At 42.2% G+C, this 18,777-nt stretch overlaps 1 protein-coding gene across 1 annotated transcript in view; it reads left to right on the top strand.

The window, feature by feature from the left end:
* BACE2 (beta-secretase 2) overlaps nt 1–18,120 on the top strand; it is a 55,144-nt gene extending 37,024 nt beyond the window's left edge. Inside the window, exons 6-9 of the mRNA XM_040056436.2 lie at nt 1,086–1,187; nt 5,319–5,468; nt 6,690–6,858; nt 13,083–18,120. Of these exons, the coding sequence (XP_039912370.1) occupies nt 1,086–1,187; nt 5,319–5,468; nt 6,690–6,858; nt 13,083–13,336 (675 nt within the window). The 3' untranslated portion in view covers nt 13,337–18,120. The remainder of the gene's footprint in view (nt 1–1,085; nt 1,188–5,318; nt 5,469–6,689; nt 6,859–13,082) is intronic.
* The last annotated feature ends 657 nt before the right edge of the window (nt 18,121–18,777 follow it).

Raw genomic sequence — 18,777 nt, 5'->3', positions numbered from 1 at the left:
TTGTATAAATTATATATAAAATGTATATATTTTTATATATTATTATTATTATTTATACCACACTAAAGGGACTCCACGTGACTTGATAACATCTAAACCAGGGTATTTTAAATTCACTTGCTGTTTGACCTCTTCCTAAGTAGCTTAGGCTGTATATCATCCTGTGTCTTATGATTATGCCATAAACATGTCACAGTTCAGTTATATTAATCCTGCTGCCTAAGCTGGCAGCAAAAGTAGTTAATGCAAATAGCTGCCACTGCTACTTGCTTTTTTTTTTTTTCCCCCACAGTTAATCATAGTTTTTAGAGAGTTCATGAAAAAAACAAGCAAAAAAATTCCCCTTTTAAAAGTTTATACCTCATTTACTGTACCTGGAGGTTGCTGAAATCTCTTAATTTTAGGGTTGAACTTTTAGTGGTAAGAGAGCTATTTGCTATGGGTGGTTTTCTGTGCAGATTTCAGGGCAGCAAGACCAAAAGTCCAGGTTTCTTTGGGTTTTTTTGTGTTTTAGGGGTTTTCAGCAACTGTGAGATAAAGGTGTGGCATTTGTACTCTCGAGCCAGTACAGACATGTAAGAAGGCCTAATTTGCTCCCATTATTCTCACATTAGATATCCCAGCCATTAAAACAGGCTTCTGTGTTTAAACTAGAGTTGCACCCATGCTAGCAGTGACCTTGATTCCGGGCTTGGAAGCTGGGTCAGGGTGTTCAACACCTCCCTAGTGAGTATTAAAGTGCTTTTGCCCCCTCTGAGAGGGGCCAGACTTCACTTTTTTACAGCAGTGGGACCATTTGCACCAGCTGTGGTGACACAGTAATTTCCTGACCGGTGCAGATAAACCCACCTTTGTGTCTAGGCTGATGGCATCTTGCTTTCTTTTTGCTCTCAGATTTCACTGGAATCGAAGCTGTCAGCTGGAGAGAGCTGCTGACAAGTATGACACGCAGTTCTGGGAAGGCAGCTGCCAAAAAAAAGGAACAGCTTTGTTCTGGTTAGGAGACAGTGGGGTCTGCATTACAGGAACTACAGCCTACAACTTCTCTCCTTTTTTGTTTGTTTTTTTTTTCCTCCTCTCCCCAGTACAATGCTGATAAAGCCATAGTAGACAGTGGAACCACTCTCCTTCGACTGCCAGAGAAAGTCTTCAGTGCCGTGGTGCAGGCAATAGCTCGCACGTCCCTGGTAAGAAAACGCCACGAAACCTGCTCAAAAATGTGAAATTCCTGTTAAAGGATCACAGGGTCTTTGAAAGGAGTGTCATCTCTGCTGCCTGCCTTGCAAGTCATGGGTTTCTCACCTGAGGGGAGCAGAACCTTCCCTGGTCTAGCCCTGTTAATAAGAGAGAAATGACTGATGGCCTTTGATGGGAAGGAAGAGGTGGGGGAAAAAAAAAAAAAGAGAGTAGGGAAAAGGGGGGGCCACGAGTGCAGACAAGAAGTGTGTGTATGGAAATGCATCAGAAATAGGGCAGAGATGGAGTGTTTTATTCTAAGCATTTCAGAAACACGGACATAATCCCTGTTGCTCTGATTAAAAGTATTAAGAGTGCAAAAATCAGTCTTTTCATTCAAAACAGAGTGTTTATAAAGTAGGAGAACCTGCTGCTGCAAGCAGTTCCTTTCCAAGTATAATTCTTAGTGCTGTCTAGAATAAATGCCATTCATTAGGATTATTCATATCAATAAAGCTGCTTTTGACCTTCATTATTGAATTATTTATGTTCAAAAGCATCTTTCTTTGGAAACAGAGTGGGCTTTGGAAGTAGGGCATGGGGATGGTGGAGTTCTCTGTGCGTAGAATGGCTGAAGCAGCGTTTTCTGGTTAATAAAAACTATTCATAAATTTTTGTTCAATACAAGGAACAGCACCGAGAAGGTTAAAGAGAAAGAATAAACACCAGCTATTTCAGTGTGAACAGACTTGATATTTTTGTCAGGGACTCACAATCAGACAGTGGTTGTTGATGCAAATCACAGGAAACACAGTTAGCAGCTGCCCCAAAGACAGAGTGCTTGCCTGTGTGCTGATAATTCAAGATTGGGATCCTTTCTCCTACTTGATTGAGAGCAGAGATTTGGCATGAAGTGTTCTTCACTGCCTGCAGATGTCCAGTATCTGAAATAAATGTACCAGTTACGGGTTCTTCTCTTTGCACAACACTTAAGTGTTGGCTGGAACAATTTCAGTCCATGTGGGGGAGAACTGAAAGAAGCCACCCCAAGAGCTCCTGTAACATGCTCCTGTGGATAAGGAATCCTCTTGGGGAGTGGGTCACAGTGGTCCACACTCCCCTCTATCTTGGTTTTGAAAGGCAGTTGTCTGCCAGGAGAAACTAGAGCCTCCCTTGGAATGGAGAATGTAAACCCCCTTCCGTCCAAATTATTATAATTTTGCAATTAGGGCTCAGGCAAAGATATGGGAAATAGGAGTAACAGTTCTTTACTAGGAATATTTAAAAAAGGAAAATACAAATGTAGCAGTACAAAAAAAACAATCAAGGAAGCAAACAAAGATCCTGGAAGAAACCTGACAGAGTCAGGGATACGACCTGGCACCCTGGTGGTCAGGGTGTTGGAAGCAGTCCAAATAAATCCTCCTGGAGTAACAGATGTGGTTCTGTGGAGTAGAGATGGTGCTGCAGAAAGTCCAGTGGTGATGAGATGGATCCAACCTTCCTCCAGGAATCCAGTGGACAAACAGGATCCCTTGTGTCCTTCATTCCCAGTTTTTATCAAGTTGGGAACAGTTGGCTCCTCCCACACTGGGTGGAGCATCTCCCAATGGGATGATGGAATGTGTCATGGCATTGGTGGGCCCTGATGGCCCATTATCAGAAGATGTCCCCTGGAGGATGGAGGGGTGGTGACAGAGATAAGAAACACTGCCCCACCTGGGTTTAATGGCTGGGCCATTATCAGGAGGCATCCTCCTCCTTCCCCCCTGGAGTAAGGAAGATAACACATCTCCCAAAACCAGCTTTCAACAGATGAAACAGAATACACATTTTTAGGTTACATAATCCAATACACCCTCTGATATTGGTCAGGACATTTAAACTTCCACCTGACAAGGAAACAGTGGACTGATCAATAAGGTATTAGAGGGGAACCATTCAGTCTCCTTAATGTTTGTTTTTTTTTCTTTCTGTTCCTATTAAAAATGCATCAAGTAGCTTTTTTTCTGAGTTCTTTTTAATCTCAAAGATCTTCCTGCTGTACCCCTTTCCCTGCACACACCCCACAATTTACTTTGACAGCTCTAAACAAAGGAGATAGTCCACTAAATAAGAAAGTAGTTACAGGGTGCAAGGATGAGATTCTAGCTGTGTAGGAGCAATGTCAGGAAAATGGGTATTTTCAGCAATTGTACTGCAGTTCTGTGCTTCTGGCAGGAGATGTACCACTGAAAAAAAAATCATCTGCTGTAGTCAGACACACTTTTCTGACCACAGGTGAGCCAGGTTAACAAGTTCTGCTCCTCATAGCTTGTTATCAGCACCCCATCCAGATGTCATTTCCCAGACACGCTGGGATAACTGTGCATGACACATTTCTTTATTCAGCTTGGTTAAAAAACAAGGCTGTGAGCTCTGTGCTCTTTAGTGGGGCAGATGGTTCTTCAAATTTAAATTATGTGGACTGAAGTCTTTCAGGGAGCTGCTGTTATGATGCAGTTTGGTGTTAAGGGTGGTGATTTTGGCAGATGGGCAGAGATGAGCCAGGGAGAGGGGGGGCACCTGCTACACCCCACTGAGCTGAACAGGACAGCAGTAATTCAATGTTAATAATAAAATAAAAAGTTGAGCGAAGGTAGGCTCAGATAACACTAATTTTAATAGTCTTTTGGGCATCATGCTCTCAAATCTCCCACATGCATTGCTGCAGCGTGCAGAAGGACGGGAAAGAAATGCAATGCATTAAGGAGCCTTTCTGGGAAATTAGAGCAGGCACTTAAAACAGAGCACTTTATAGGCTTGGCCTCACCTGGCTGGGTGGTACCTTGCCATTTTTCTCAGACCTGCTTTTCAAGACAAAATGGAAAGAGGAGAACTGTATTTCTCAGCAGGTTTGGCCTGAGACTCAGCGGCGAGGGAAGAGAGTTCTGCCCTGTAGTGCCAAGGGAAGCACTTCAGCATGAACTGAGAGTTCAGGGTGAAGGGTCTGTTTGTGGTGGTAAATCTCCTTGTTCACATGAGTGCTTGTAGAGGCCCCAGAAAGGAGCAGAGCACTTGGAAACGTGAAGGAGTCTCTGTGCAGCCCTAACAAACACTTCCTTGGCAGGTGTGTGGCAAGGGGTGAGTGCCTGTCACCTGTAAAATGCTATAATTTAACAAATGAGCTGACGCTTATGGAATCATCGATATCACTGAGAAATACAAATTAGGAGAGTGCAGAGGCTGGATTCCATCTTTTTCCTTCACCATGACAGGGGGCTTTGGCTGTGCAGGCTCAGACCGAGCTCCTCCCTCGATGCTGCTTCGTGGGTGAACAAGAACCAACCAAAGTAAAGCAGTAACACGAGGAAAGGTTTTGCTCGGGTCTGGCAGCAGGTCCAGCTTCAGGGAGCAGGAAGATTGAGCAAGATATTTGTGTTAGCCAAACAAGCTCTGTAGGGGTTGGCTTTTTGTTTTGTTAGCTCCATGGATATATTACATAGTACCGTGAATCAGTTTTATTTCAAAAGCATGTCAGGTTGTACTGGTAGGGAGTGACAGGGCAGCAAAAGAGACAGAGGGATGTGTTTCTTTGCACTACAGCAAACCTTGATTCTCTTAGGTGCCAGGAGATTTTTAGCTTAGCCTTTGGCTTCAAAACCCTGAAGCTGAGCAAGAAGCTGTAGGTGCATGAGGAAGGGAGGTGACCTCATTCTCTCATTATATATTCACGTGGTTTGTATTTTGGTTTGTTGTTTTTTTATAAAATGCCAAATGCTGCTTCAAAACGTCGGTGTTTGGTCAGAGAGGAGGGGGGGAGGCAGTAAAATCCCATTGTGGGAGTGATTGCTCAGGGAGGCCACGTGTGTTCACTGCAGTAGAGGAAATAATGAGACAAAAAAGGGGAGGGAAGGGAGAGTTAAAGTTGCTTTTGCCTCTTCCCCCTTCTCCAGGTCATGATGGGTTACGAAACACCTCGGTTTGGACGTTGGGGTTTGGGTTTTTGCTTTGGTCCTTAAAGAAGCAGCTCAGATTTGTGTTCTTGAATTTCCCCCTGGAAATGAAAGGCCTATCGAATAGTGGTAGTGATCATTCACAAAAATCTTTCAAAATGCCTGTAATCTCTAAGAATAATTTTGTGTGGCTGGTTTGTTTTGCAGATACAAGAATTCTCTTCTGGTTTCTGGACTGGCTCACAGCTTGCATGCTGGGATAGAACTGAAAAGCCCTGGTCCTTATTTCCCAAACTCTCCATTTACCTGAGGGATGAGAACTCCAGTAGGTCGTTTCGGATCTCTATCCTACCACAGGTCTCAACCTTCTTTGTTTATTCATCTCTGCATTTATTTTTACTATTATAAAGCACATGCTCTTAAAAAATAGGAGCTGTTTTTAGCAGTAATAGTGGACTGGCTTATTGCCTGCGAGGGAAACCTTTTTTAATCAAATTTTAAAAATCAATTTTTAAATAGGGAAAATAACAATCTTGTCAAACCTAAAAGAAAAAAAGAAAGGGACAAAGCACAGTTTCCCTCTCAGTGCAGTCCATCTAGTTGGGAATTTTTTTTTTCAATTTCTTAGGGAAAAAAGGGCAAGATTTTGTTTTGTTTTCATAACCTTTGGCCACATCAGATGTCAATACAGAATGTCTCTGCTCGTTTTGATCTTCTCGTTTTGGGAAGGGAATTGATTTGTTTCTCGTGGCATTTTGAGTTGGAGCACTTCTGAATACGAAAGTCTTGGCAATGACCCTTTCTGAGCTCTTCACCAGTTTCTGTAACTTGCCTGGTTTATCTTTTATTAATATTCCATCCACTCCATTATATTTAGAATATAATGTGCCACTTTTGTTTTTCTTCTCTGGCTTTCCCTCCCAGTATGAGTTGCAGTACAGGCTGGTATCCTCTAACATTACTAATACATTCTTTTACCTCAAGGGACAGGCTGGAGCAAAGGAAAGAATGAACCTATTAAGTACATTTTAACTTGAAATATAGTAAAGCCTTATGATAAGCTTTTTCTGTATTGATCACGTAGCTTGGCAATCATTCATCTTCCCTGAGGAGACAGGGGGTGAAATGTGACTTGAATTTATAAAATCTAGAACCTGGAAGCTGACACTGAATGCTCTCTGAATCAACTCCGTCCTAATAATTCCTTTAATAACTAAATTCTCCAATTTGAGTTCATCTCCCAAGTTCTTCCTCAGCCATCCTTCCCTTATGGAAAACATAGTAAAAAGTCAGAATCTCGAGAATTTGCTGTTGACCTGCATGTCATGATGACTGTGTTCAAATTTATTTTAGAATCCACGAGCTTTAACTTTTACCTGCCTGTTAGCTTTGACCAGTCTTAAATCGTGTACAAAAATGTGTTTGCCCCCATCCATTCCCTATTTCCAATGGAATTTTCATGCCTGAACTGTAAAAATGAAAAAGTCTGAACTTCTACCTGCTGTGAGATGTTGCTTTTTTACACTCTGGCTTCCATTTTATTTTTAATTTTTTTTTATTTTATTTTATTTTTAACAGCTTTATATTCAACCCATCCTTGTGATAGGAGATAATTTGCAGTGCTACCGATTTGGCATCTCCTCCTCCACAAACGCTCTGGTCATCGGTGCTACAGTCATGGAAGGATTTTATGTCATCTTTGACAGAGCCCAGAGGAGAGTGGGCTTTGCAGTGAGTCCCTGTGCAGGTAAGAGAATAATTTCTCAGCATTTGGGGAGTGAGGAAACTCAGAGAAACACCTTTGACGGAAAAAAGGTGTTTCCATCTGTTGGCGGAAAGTGTGGTCCCTCCCACAGCGTGGAGGGTTTATTTTAAAGAAATTCCAAGCTATTCACATTTCAAAGGAAGAGGGGACAAAAAAAAAAAAAAAAAAGAGGGAGAGAGAGAAGGAAACCAAAACTGTATTGTATCTTTTGGCATGAAGTGAATCAGCCTCAGCTCTGGGTATCTGTGCTGGGATGATCTTTCTGGGACATCTGTCTGTGTGTGCAGTTTCCCCAACAGTTATGTCAGACCAGTCCCTGTTTTTAATGCAGCTTCGTTTTGAGCTGGTTCCTGCTCCAAGCTGTGCATAAATGGATTCTTCAGCCAGCTCGGTGTGCAGTGGAGTTCCTTGCTCACACTTGTCTCTTAATGTAAATTGAGCCTATTTAGCCCCTCAGAAAATCACAAAGAAAGGGCTGAGGTGAAAATGGGAGTGTGTGTTAATTCTAAACAATTACTTTTCTCATTGTAAGCAGAAAGCCATTAATTTATTAACTAGCTGCTGAGGAGATGTGAAAAAGCTCATCATTTTTGGCTGATTTTACTGTGCTGGTTAGCTTTCATGATTTCTCTTTTCTCACCAAGGGCAGCTGAAACCCAAAAGTTTTGAGGTTTCCTCCCCTTGTTGTTCAGACATTGCTTTGACATCACAAGAACTCCAATATGGGAGAGGAGGGGAAGGATGTGTGTTGGAGTCCAGGGCATTCCTTTGGCTGCCCTGGAGGGTCAGAGACCTGGGCAGGGGGGTCTGGGACCCTGGAACAGAGCCCAGAGGGACATTGGCTTTGATCCCAGTCCATGGGAGAGGCTTCCTGCACTGCGGGATGGATTGCAGGCCACAAGAGTGTGAAAGATTGGAGTTTAGCTTATCACAGGGTGATAAAACAGTAGGTTTGGGTTTTTAGTATTGAAGTGAATGGGAGCAAGATGGAGGATTTGGGGCGTTGTCTCCTGCTTCTTCTTTCTTCTTCCCTCACTCCATTTTCTGCAGTGACGGTGGCACAAAGTAGTTTAAAGAGATTGGGTCAAAGTAGAGATGACCTGTTTAGTATAAGTGATAGGTATTGGCAAATAATGATAAATAAAGAATACGTAGCAATTAGTATAAAAGATAGCGATAGCCCAATGCGGGAGGAGTCACCAGATGCCCAAGCAGCTGCACAGACCTTTGTTGGGCACTGAGAAAATTTGTAAGAGAAGAAACAATAAACAAAGCGCGCAACCTTGAAAAATCAGAACGTGAAGACTCCGTCTCTTTCTTGCGTTTAGCTCAGAGCTTTACAAAAGGCGAAAAGACTCTAAAACCACCTGAATCTCAGAACTATAAACCGAGAGATGTGCACCCATATTCAGGTCTGTGTCCCAAACAGGAGTGGTCTATGGCCTGGAAAACATTGTCTCACCTGAGGTTTTCATGGGAAAAGGACTGGAACTGGCAGTGCTTCTTTAAGGTCTTAGAGAAGGTAAAGGTAGTTGGGACTGAAGTGCTTAATGCAGTCACAGAGGGGAAAAGCAGAGATACTGGTTGGCTGAGTTGTAGCTCTAGGGCAGTTTTATAGTTTGTTTTGTTTTTGGGTTTTTTTTTTTTAATCTCTGCATTGTTAACCAGCTTAGACTTGTCAGCTTTGAGCTCGCGCCCTGAGAAAATCCGGATATTGATATGAGTTGCTTCATGGACGCTTCTGTGAGGTGCCATGCAATGATGAAAGACATGTTTTGAAGGCATCTGGCAGGGGGGTGTAACTGGACAAATGCTGCAGGCCAGGTTTTCCTGCCTTTCGTTCTTCCTGGTGCCTCCTGACTGCAGCTGGAGCTGCCTCCTGTCCTGCTGCAGCTGTCAGTGGAAGGAGGAAGGGGGACATGAGGCAGCTGCTGGGCTTTAGAACTGCTTTGCCAGTCCTTCTTTGTTGAGAAAAATGATGGGGGAACCATAATAACACCTTGGTGTTAATATTGCTGCCTGCAAGCATAGTTAGACCGCGTAGTTCTGCCAGAGAGGAAGAACTGAGCTTGCTGAATAGAGCTGTCATTGGAATTTCCATGAGTTTGGACGTGATTACACCCAGCTGGTGCTCCCAAGACATTTCCTCCTTGTCTCCTTGTCCATGTTTTCTGCATATGCCTAACCCAGGAACTCAGCTTCCTGAGGAATCATTGCAGAGTGGCTGAGATGAGACAGGACACACGGAGTTGTCAGGTCCTACTCACACGGGGCAGATGACATCTCTCTGGGTTGTGCCAGCTGTGCTGAGCTTCACTTCTTCACAGCTTGTGGTTCCCATATTTAACAGCACTTTGATCAGAGAGCCACGGCTGCTGGTGGTGAGCGTTGGTGCAGGATGAGGGATTAAGCTGCCTAACTGGCTTCCCATGGAGGCCAGCCATGCCCTCCCCAGCGCTATATTGTGGTGTTTTCATCTTCTCTTCTGTTGTTAGAGCCGGGATTAAATGCTCGAGAGACGCAGTTTGTGTTCAGACTCAGATGTTTATTAATTCTTATCTAGAGCACAGTCTCACAAGTTGTGAGCTCTGGCTAGCAAAGTGAAAAATAGCTCAGTCTTTATCTCTTTCCAAGGTCTTTTAAGCACAAATTGTCCAATTATGCAATGACACCTAAATAATTTTTACTTTTAACCCAATAACCAACCACCCATGGCATTCAATACAGATTTTTCTACCCAATTACAAGAAACCACCCGAGACCGTGAAAAAGAAGGACTTAGTCTCTGCCCTAAATCATCCACATTGCTTTATATATATTACTATATTCTAAAACCATAAACTCTCAGTTTTCCACCCTGTGATATCACATGCTTCAATTCAAACTACACACCCATAATCCCTGTCATTCAGTTTTGGAAGCCTTCTCCACGGCCTCAGGTCAAATGCAGTGTTTTCTTGGGGGTCAGTGCCTGTCAGCACAGAAACCCTGAAATTCTCAGCTCCCAGGGTTCCAGCACTATATTAATGGCATTTATTGGAGCCTTCTAGTCAGCTCGTGGGCATAAATTAAACTGAATTATTGGTGGCTCAATTCTTCAGAAACAGAGGAATGTCAAAGACCTTTGGTGTGGCTTTACAATGACCTTTGCTTCCTTGGTGTGAACGTTAAATTAAATCCGTGTTTTAATAAGGTGTTAGAGCTGTACGTGATGAATGCAAAAATTATGAGAACAAGACTAAAAACCTTCATTTCATGAACTTCCAGGTCAGTTTTCAGACTTGGCTAGAGATGAGAGCTGGCTTATCACACATTATTCCTTGGACCATTTTCATTCTCCAGGATGTCCCAAGAACGAGGAAAGTTAGATGGCTGCAGGAAGATATTCCATTGTAGCAGGAAATTTGCCTTTTCCTCATTACGTGAAACCCTTCAAGACTTACTCAGACAAATAATTTTGAGTTGCCTCTTGATAACCTAGTGTTTACAGGAGGACTAGGACAGGTTTTTGGATCAGGTCCCATCTTGAGACAAGACGTTCAGTTCAACAAATTGGTTTTAGTGAAACAACCTGGAAATGTTCAAGGCCAGGTTGGATGGGGCTTTGAACATAACTAGAAAACTGGTTAAAAAAAACTAGAACTATTTAAATTAGATCATCTTTAAGGTCCCTTTCCAAACAAACAAAACAAAGCAAAAAAAAAAAAAAAAAACCCTGTGGGAAAAGGTAAGTGAAAATGAAATTACATAACAAAGAGCAACATCTACCAGCTACATTCAGGAACATTGGACACGAGGAGTTTTTTCTTCACCAGGCGGGTGGTACAGCACTGAAACAGGGTCCCCATCCTCAGGATTCTACAAGGTTTGTCTGCATAAATCTGCAGCAGAACTGATCTGTTGATCCTGACAGTCCTGCTCAGATCCTGAGTAGGATCCTGGTCTAGGTGACTTCCAGGGGCCCTTTTCAAGCTGTATTTTACAATTCTATGATAAATTTGATCTAATTCCAGATTTACTGCCTTTTTAACCACCCAAGGGGGTGAGCTAGCATGTGTTGAGTTCTATACAAATGCTTGAAAATAGCATTTTTCCAGAGGTACTTTTTTTATCTTGTAATCATCAACAACGAAGAAAATTTCATTTATTCGAGGTTATAAAAGTAGTGTAGTTAGGTACCACCAGATATTCTAAAAGAATACATAAAAATACTCTAATTCAGTTAATGTGTGATATACTGAGTGTGTGTGACCGTTAGTTTATGTTAAAGGCTTCTTTGAACAATTTAGGCAAATTTCCTCTCAATTTCTCTGGGGGTGGAAGAGTGTGAGGGAAAACTTTTTTTCCCTTTTGGAGGGAAGAAGGCAGAGGCTGTGCTGCTATCAAGCATTCTCAAAATGCAGTTTAAAATGTCAGCCACTATGGCAACAGTTTTGTGTTCTTCTTTAATAGGAGTAATTATTGTGCTGGAGCCAAATAATGACTAATTAGAGACTGTTTATTTTCAAATCTATTTCCAAAGTGGAAAATTGTACTGCTTTTTCTTTTCCCCCCACTTCTTCAAAATACAACTAAGTAACGACACTTGGGCCTTGCATTACAAATTGGTGTTAAATGTTGTTGAGTTTGGTGTTGCTGCAGAACTTCATAGAGACAAACCAATGTTGCAAGGGGGTAGGATGTCCAGAAGAAATAATTGCACGGCAGATGAAGTACAGTCCTGGGGCTCTGGACAAAAAGGATTTTTGCCACAGACCTTCTAGATAGAATTTTACCATCTAATGAGTTTGGGGAGTGGGTGTTTGGTTATTCACCAGTGCCAGGGTCCTCGTGGGTGCAGCCTCGGGTGCCCCCAGTTTGCTCTCACAGCTTATTCCTGCTAAAGGAGTCTTCCCACACTTTGGGGTGGAGAAAGGGTTGGTTCAGATGAGTGGTTCCACAGAAAATTCCTTGTTTGGGCATTTTTTTTGTTGTAAAAGTTGGTTTCCCATCTGATCTGCGAGTTGCAGCCTCCCATTCCCTCCACCAACACAAAAGAGGCTTTGAGGGACAGGAGTGAGGGTGCAGGATTATCCCTTTCAACACCAGCCCACAATTAAGTTGAATTACGTCTAACAAAACCTAAATCTTAAAATAATACAAGGTCTTACGAGGCCAGGAACTGAATGACGACCAAAATCTATGCAGATAAAGCAACCAACCTATTCTACATATATATTTTTAAGAACTTTAAAGTCCACCTTTGCAAAATCCCTTCTTCCTTCCAAAGGGGTAGTTTATGGTAATCTCTTTAAATGTGGTTTCAGCAGTTGTGACTAAGATATGTGAAAATAAGAGATGCAGTTTTTAGTGGATGGGATCGCTTCCAATCAGGCAAGAGTGTGCCTGTATGTAAAATGTGTGAAAAATCGAGCAGGACAGTTAAAACTGAGGTCTTTGTGAAAAAATACTCAGATGTGTCATGGAACTGCAGCTGACTAGAAAAGCGAATTACGACTGCTCCTTGCCTTAACTTTGTCATCATTTCTTGAGTTGCTGGGTTAGTTCTCCTGGCCCAACACCGTTGTTCCTTCATGTCCCTGTTCCTTACTCCTGACACTGACTTTCCTCTCCTCTACTCCCCTTTGGTGGACAGCTGTCACCCAGCTCTCCTGCCTCACCTCCCCTTCCTTCTGGATTTTCACCCACAAGAGCGTCTGTGCTACTTTCCACACTGCACCTTGTGCTTAGGATGAAGTCCTTTAAGGTGTCTGTGAAGCTGATAGACCTTCCTGCTGCTCCCTAAGAAGACAGCAAACACAGGAGATGAAAGAATCACATTCCAGTTGTTGGAAATGCCAGAAACAAGGAAAAAAAAACTGCTCAGGCCCTGCCCTACACCAGGGTGGATGTTGTAGGATATTTAAATGGATATTTTTGAAAGATGAGTGCGGAGGCAAAGAAGTGATCCAGGGGCTTTGGGCTTTGACTGATTGAATTCCTGTTCTCTCCTAGACAGCCTGTGGAGGTGTGGGAGAGTCACCATCTCCCTGTGCTTCAGAGGCCCTTTTTATAAACATGGGATTCTTGCATTTTTGTTTGCAGTGAGAAATTCGGTAAAACACGAGTGTGCCGAGATGAGCAATGACAGAGGGAGAGGGGGATAAACAAGTACTTTTAAAATGGTGTCTGCAAGGCCTGATCCTTTCCTTTCTGTACCTCCCCAGAAGTTGACGGCGCTCCCGTCTCCGAGATCGAGGGCCCTTTCACCACGGCGGACGTCGCCAGCAACTGCGTCTCCAGCGTCTCCTTCCACGAGCCCGTGCTCTGGATCGCCTCCTACGCCCTGATGAGCCTGTGTGGGATCATCCTGCTGGTCCTGATCGTCCTGCTGCTCATCCCACCCCGCTGCCAGCACCGCTACACGGACAACGACGTGGTCAACGACGAGTCCTCCCTCGTGCGCCACCGGTGGAAGTGAGAGGCTGGATCCCAAAAAAAACAGACTTAAAAACAGGGCTGAGGACAAAGAGCTCTGCCAAGGGGAAGGAGACTATGCCTCCTCAGTCCTTTCTACGTTCCTACAAAACGCTGTTGAAAATTCCCACCAAATATCCTGCATCGTGACTTTTATAGCTTTATTTTCTAACACCGGTTCTGAACCAAAGCACTGTTAACCACCTCTGAAGTGCTACGGTACTGGATTTGCTACTGCAGTAGAATGAGACTTTGTGCTCTCTACAGTACCTTCTTTAAAAAAAGAAAAACCTAAAAAAAAGTTTTAAAAAAAAAAAGATAAAAAACCACACCATGATGTTCTTCCACTGTCTGAACAAAATTGTCCATCTCTCTTTCACGGAAAAAAAAAAAGGAGCTGTCAGTATTTTCTAACTAATCAAGCCCTGACTGTAGAAAAAGAGAAAAAAAAAATTAATAATCTTTCTTATTAATTGCATTAAATGAATACTCCTTTCTGTTTACATCAGTTTATTTTTGAAACTGTGCTTATGGTGTGGGGGAGGGAGAAAAGTCAGATTTAAGCAGCAGAGAAAAAGGAAGGGAGATCGAGAAGAAAAGTTGGTTTGTCGTTTCTTTCCCTCAAGATCACTGCTGCCACTTGAGAGGGTCGCCCTCCCTGAGAGCTGTAACAAAATAGTCCAAGGTGGTGAAAACTGGGAAACAAACTTGTTCAGCCTTAGAGTAAAACAAGACTACCTCTCTTAATTTACAAGGATGCTACCACTGGTGAGTCTGTGGATTAGAACTGGTCTTGAAGCACAAAGATGCTCCATACAACCAAATGGAACTACTTGGCTTTGAATTTTTTTTTTTTTTTTTTTTGGATTTTATAAAAATTAATACTTTGTGACTTTCCACTTTGGTGCACAAAAAAAAAAAAAAAAAAAAAAAAAAAAGAAGTAAAAAAGAAACCCTTTGGTTTCCACCCCTCATATGGGGTTTTGTTGGTTTTTTTCCTGAGTTTGACATTTAGAAAAGGCTGATCTGCATATGTATGGACAGACAAGAAAGCAAGGTCTGTGTTCTGCTGTATTTCTAGAGAGCAAGTAACAAAAAGAAAACAAAATAAGAAAGACAAGGGTTTTTTGTTTTAATTTGGCTGAGCTCAGCAACCTATAAATTCAAAGGAGGAGTACCTGTCTTTATGGACAGGCTGTGAAGTGAAAGTCTTCATGCTGGCTTGTTTTTCAGCTCGAGCAGTAGTTGGAGGTGTCCAGTTTGGCACCAGTCAAATGAAAAGTGTGTGTGTGTCCTGCCTGGGTGAAAACAAACACGTGGTGGGACTGGAAACAATAGTGAGAGAGAGCAGGGGAGGATGTATTTGACCAGGCTTCCACTCTGCAAGTGCAGGTCATCATGCTGAGGTCAGAATGAGGTGTTTTCTTTGCAGATAGGGCAATTTTTCTTTTCTCTAGTCGCAGAATTCTCTGTAACACTGGCCTAAGTGTTTGGATTGGAAAGATAGACAGTGCAAGGCTGAGGATTTTTTAATACATATAAAAAGGAAAAAGTATTCCTTTGCATTTTGATAGCGGAGCAGTTCGCTGTCTGTATGGGAAATGAGGAAAAAAAAAAAAAGCTTAGCTCTGAATTTCCCAATCCCTTGCCTAGACAATTTTCTGCCTAAAATCCCTTCATATACCTCTGTGATTCACACTGCCTCCGCATCTGACTCTGCATGGAATAAGGAAAGATTTTTAAATTTTTTTTTTTCAGGAATGGTGCATTTACACAGGTGCACATCATGTGTGTGAAAATAAAACACTGTGGGGTTTGAGGTTTTTTAACTAACTTATGTCTTTCATGTCATAACTGGAAGTGCCTGTGGTTTTCTTTTCAGTTCTTGCACTTCAGATTGCTTGGCTCAGTAGGGTAAAATAATTGATGCTGTGATCCAACATCTGAAAACGATTTCTCGTGAAATTTGGAGTTGGAAACAGGAGGGAATTTTGAGTTTGTCTCCTTCCTCTGCCTCTTAGTTTTCAAGAGGGGAAAAATTGTGAATTACATGAAATAAGCCATAGAGCTTAGCTGTTTTCTCAGTGTTCAATTTTCCATATCTCTTTCTTAATATCTTTTAATTAAGAGTTCCACGTCGTCCCCCTGGGTTTGGTTTTACATGTAACAAATAACTTCAGAGTCGTATTCCTTCTTTTTCCACCGTATGGCAATAGAAGTGATGCTTCTGTCACTTGTTTCAAACAGAAACACGGTATGGATTTTGGATGGACAGTATTAAACAATAAACCATCTCCCAATACAAGTGAAAACAACTTGTATGCTCTTAAAAAGTTTCTTCACTTCTCCCCCTCACCTCAGAACCTCCTATCTCCTCACCACAAAGAGTTTTAGGAAGGAATTTATTGGGAAAGGTTCTGAGTAGGCTTTTTTAATGAGATTTCTTCTGAGCTGGTGAGCAAAGTCATCTTAGTGCACTGGATTTCATATAAAAGTATTAAGTATCACCCTTTCCCTTTAAATGTCATTGGTCAGGATATTTTAAGGGAAACACTGGGAAGAAGAGGAGCAATAACCAAGTAGCACAAATGAAATGCTGATACATTCTTGAGTTTTCCTGGCATTCCTTCACACTAAAAATGTGGCTCGTAGTAAAAATGCTGTGAGTGACACCCGCGAGCAGCACAAACTTCATCTGGGCTTGTAAATTGATACTTACACTGGCAGAAATTCAGGTGAGCATTGCTTTGTTGCTCTGGCAACAAGGAGAGCAATGGAAGCCCTTGAGGGTTCATTTTTAGCCTACAACACATTAAGAAAAATAATGCTCTCGAGCAGTTTTGTATGGAAGATGAAACACAGCGACAGGCTACAGCATAACCAAATGTAGTCACTTGGTAACTCATAGTGGTCTCTTTCCCTGATATATTTCAAAAAAATAGGTATGTTGAGATGTATTATGTTCCTGTTAACCAACTTCAGGTGTAAGAATAAACCACACTTTAAGAAAATAAAAAAAGGAGGGAAGACGAATGAAAAAAACCCGAGTGTTGAGTAAAGACGATACTGGAAAAATAGCCTTTATTTATTATGGAAGACAGGATGCTCCAAATCACGGTGCTCCAAACCATCCCTTGTAAGAAATACCAATATTTCTTGCTGACCCAGCTCTCCCCTGATGGGAATGTAACACCATGTCCCAGGAAAGTGCCAGAAAGCTGCATTCCCTTGGCCCCAGCCTTGCGGGTAATTTGATACCATCAAATCCCAGGTGCAATCGCCAGGGATTTGAGGGGGTGTGGTTTGAGTTCGAGTGGTTAAACCTGAGCCCAGCCCTGGGGATAGGTCAATTCTATCCCGCTGCCTTCGCAAGTTTTAGAAATATTATCATGGGGGGGGGGTTGGCACAATTTAAATGCTGAGGGAAAGAGATGAAGCATTTTAATAAGGCTTTTGTTCAGGTCCTGTAAAAGAAGTTAGGTGGAGGGGATTGTTCAGTTTTTTAAGGTTTGAGTTTAGGATGTGAATGTTGAACCAACCTAAGTGCAGTGTATCGAGGGGTTTTGGTATCTCCTGTGCTCAGCAGCTGTAAAATTTATCAGCCAAAGTCAACCCAGTGCAGTTCCTTGTTGTGTATTGGCTGGCTTTGTCTTACTGAAGGATGAGCCATTTGTTTACCAAGCTTTTCCTTTTAAATATTAAAAGGCTTGTGAGAGTTGCGTAGCACTGCGCATTTCCAGAGAGGGAAAGAGAGATCCATAAATTTTCCAGTATTACAAAATGATTGCCCTGCTGGAAGTGGTTTTGATTTCTGTAGGGGTTTCCAACAACTGGGCTGGTGTTGGTTGTCATATCCTCATCTCAGAAACAAATATAAGTAGCAATATGAGCGGTGTAATGAAGGGTGTTGGTACAGTGACCTATGGAGATGCAATTAAAGGGAATTACGGGAAGAAAAATAATTAGGATGCCTTTAGCTTCATTAAAAATTGCAAGAGCATAACAGATTGCTCCTTTTCAGAAAAAGCTGTACTTTTTTACCAAGACATTAGTTCCTGTCAAACTTGACTCTCTGATTGATAAATTGTTCATTTCTGGCTGCTGGAGTGCTTGCTGCTGTTGAGAGAAGTGAAGACAGGTTGGTAATGGGATACGAGCAATCTTCTGAGCCAGTTAGATTTGCTGGATTTGAGGCTTAATTGGATGCTAATCCAGGCTTGTGAGTAATCCAGCATCCTGCTCACAGCTCTTTGGGAATGCTAGCAGAAATACTTGGCTTCAGCCAAACCCCTGGGTGAGACAGATACAAAACCACAAAAGCCACAGAGAGACAGCAGCTGCTGAGAAGCTGCTATAGGTGCAACATCCAACAGTCCCCATTTCCTTTGGCAAGGGTCCACTTGCCCAAATATTTTGGAAACCAGCTCTCCAAGGTGCCTTTTGGTGCTACTGGGAATTATCCACTCCCAGGTGAAGACAGGGCACGATCATCTTTAGGTAGGATCATTGCCCAGCTGCTGAATATTCCCCTCTCCATGTAACAGTGCACATGATGCTGTTTCTCACCCCCAGCAGCGGCATTTGCAAGCAGCAGGGCAGGAAATCATAAAACATGCTGACATCAATGACTGTGCAGTGGTAATGTAAGAATGGTTTGTATTCGGCTGGATCTTTGTGGTCAGGTAGTCTTTGAAATACTGGGAATTTCAGATTAGACCATGAAAGCACACACAGAATTTCCTTTGAGCTAGCCAAAAAGTAAAACACAAAAGGTAATTTTTAGAATTTTTTTTAAAAAAAGTAGCCCTCAATGAGTGTTGTGGGGGGGTTTTTTTGTTTTTTGTTTGTTTGTTTGTTTGTTTGTTGGGTTTTTTTTTAATGATAGTAGACACTTAAATATATTGTCCTAACAATTCACTGTAAATCTTATTTTTCTGATTTGTCTCCTAGGCTATTATCCCATCTCATTCCCCTCCCCAAAAAAGTTGCTAAAAGATTAAGGTCTCCACTTTCCAATTTCAGCTTTCTAACAAAAATAAGTTTTTCTTGTTTACCATTCACAGACCTGCTTTAAAGTAGTTCCTTAATGCTTTAAAAATTAACTGTAAGGTGAAAATACTTGCAGTGCCATTAGGAGAAGAACTGGAGCCAGAACTTTCCCTGTGCCAATGGTTCCTGAATTTTACTGTGTGCCAAGAACTCCTTTGTGCATTTAACTGAGTTCCCTGGACTTCTTTCACTTCCCACCTGGAAATATTCCCTGCTCCTGTATCTTCTCCTTTTTCTCTGCCCTTGGGAAATGCAGGGGTGGAGAGGAGAACCGCAATGAGCTGTTCCTTAAGCAGGTGACAGCTCCTTCCATGGCTTTTTTTTTTTTTTTTTGTCCTAAAAATTCCAACTGAGCAACTGAGTTTGCTCTGATCTTACAGCAATGTGTATTTAGGC

This window comes from Hirundo rustica, chromosome 2 (genome assembly GCF_015227805.2).
Source record: "Hirundo rustica isolate bHirRus1 chromosome 2, bHirRus1.pri.v3, whole genome shotgun sequence".
NCBI lineage: Eukaryota > Metazoa > Chordata > Aves > Passeriformes > Hirundinidae > Hirundo > Hirundo rustica.
This window is presented reverse-complemented; position numbering and strand designations above follow the sequence as displayed.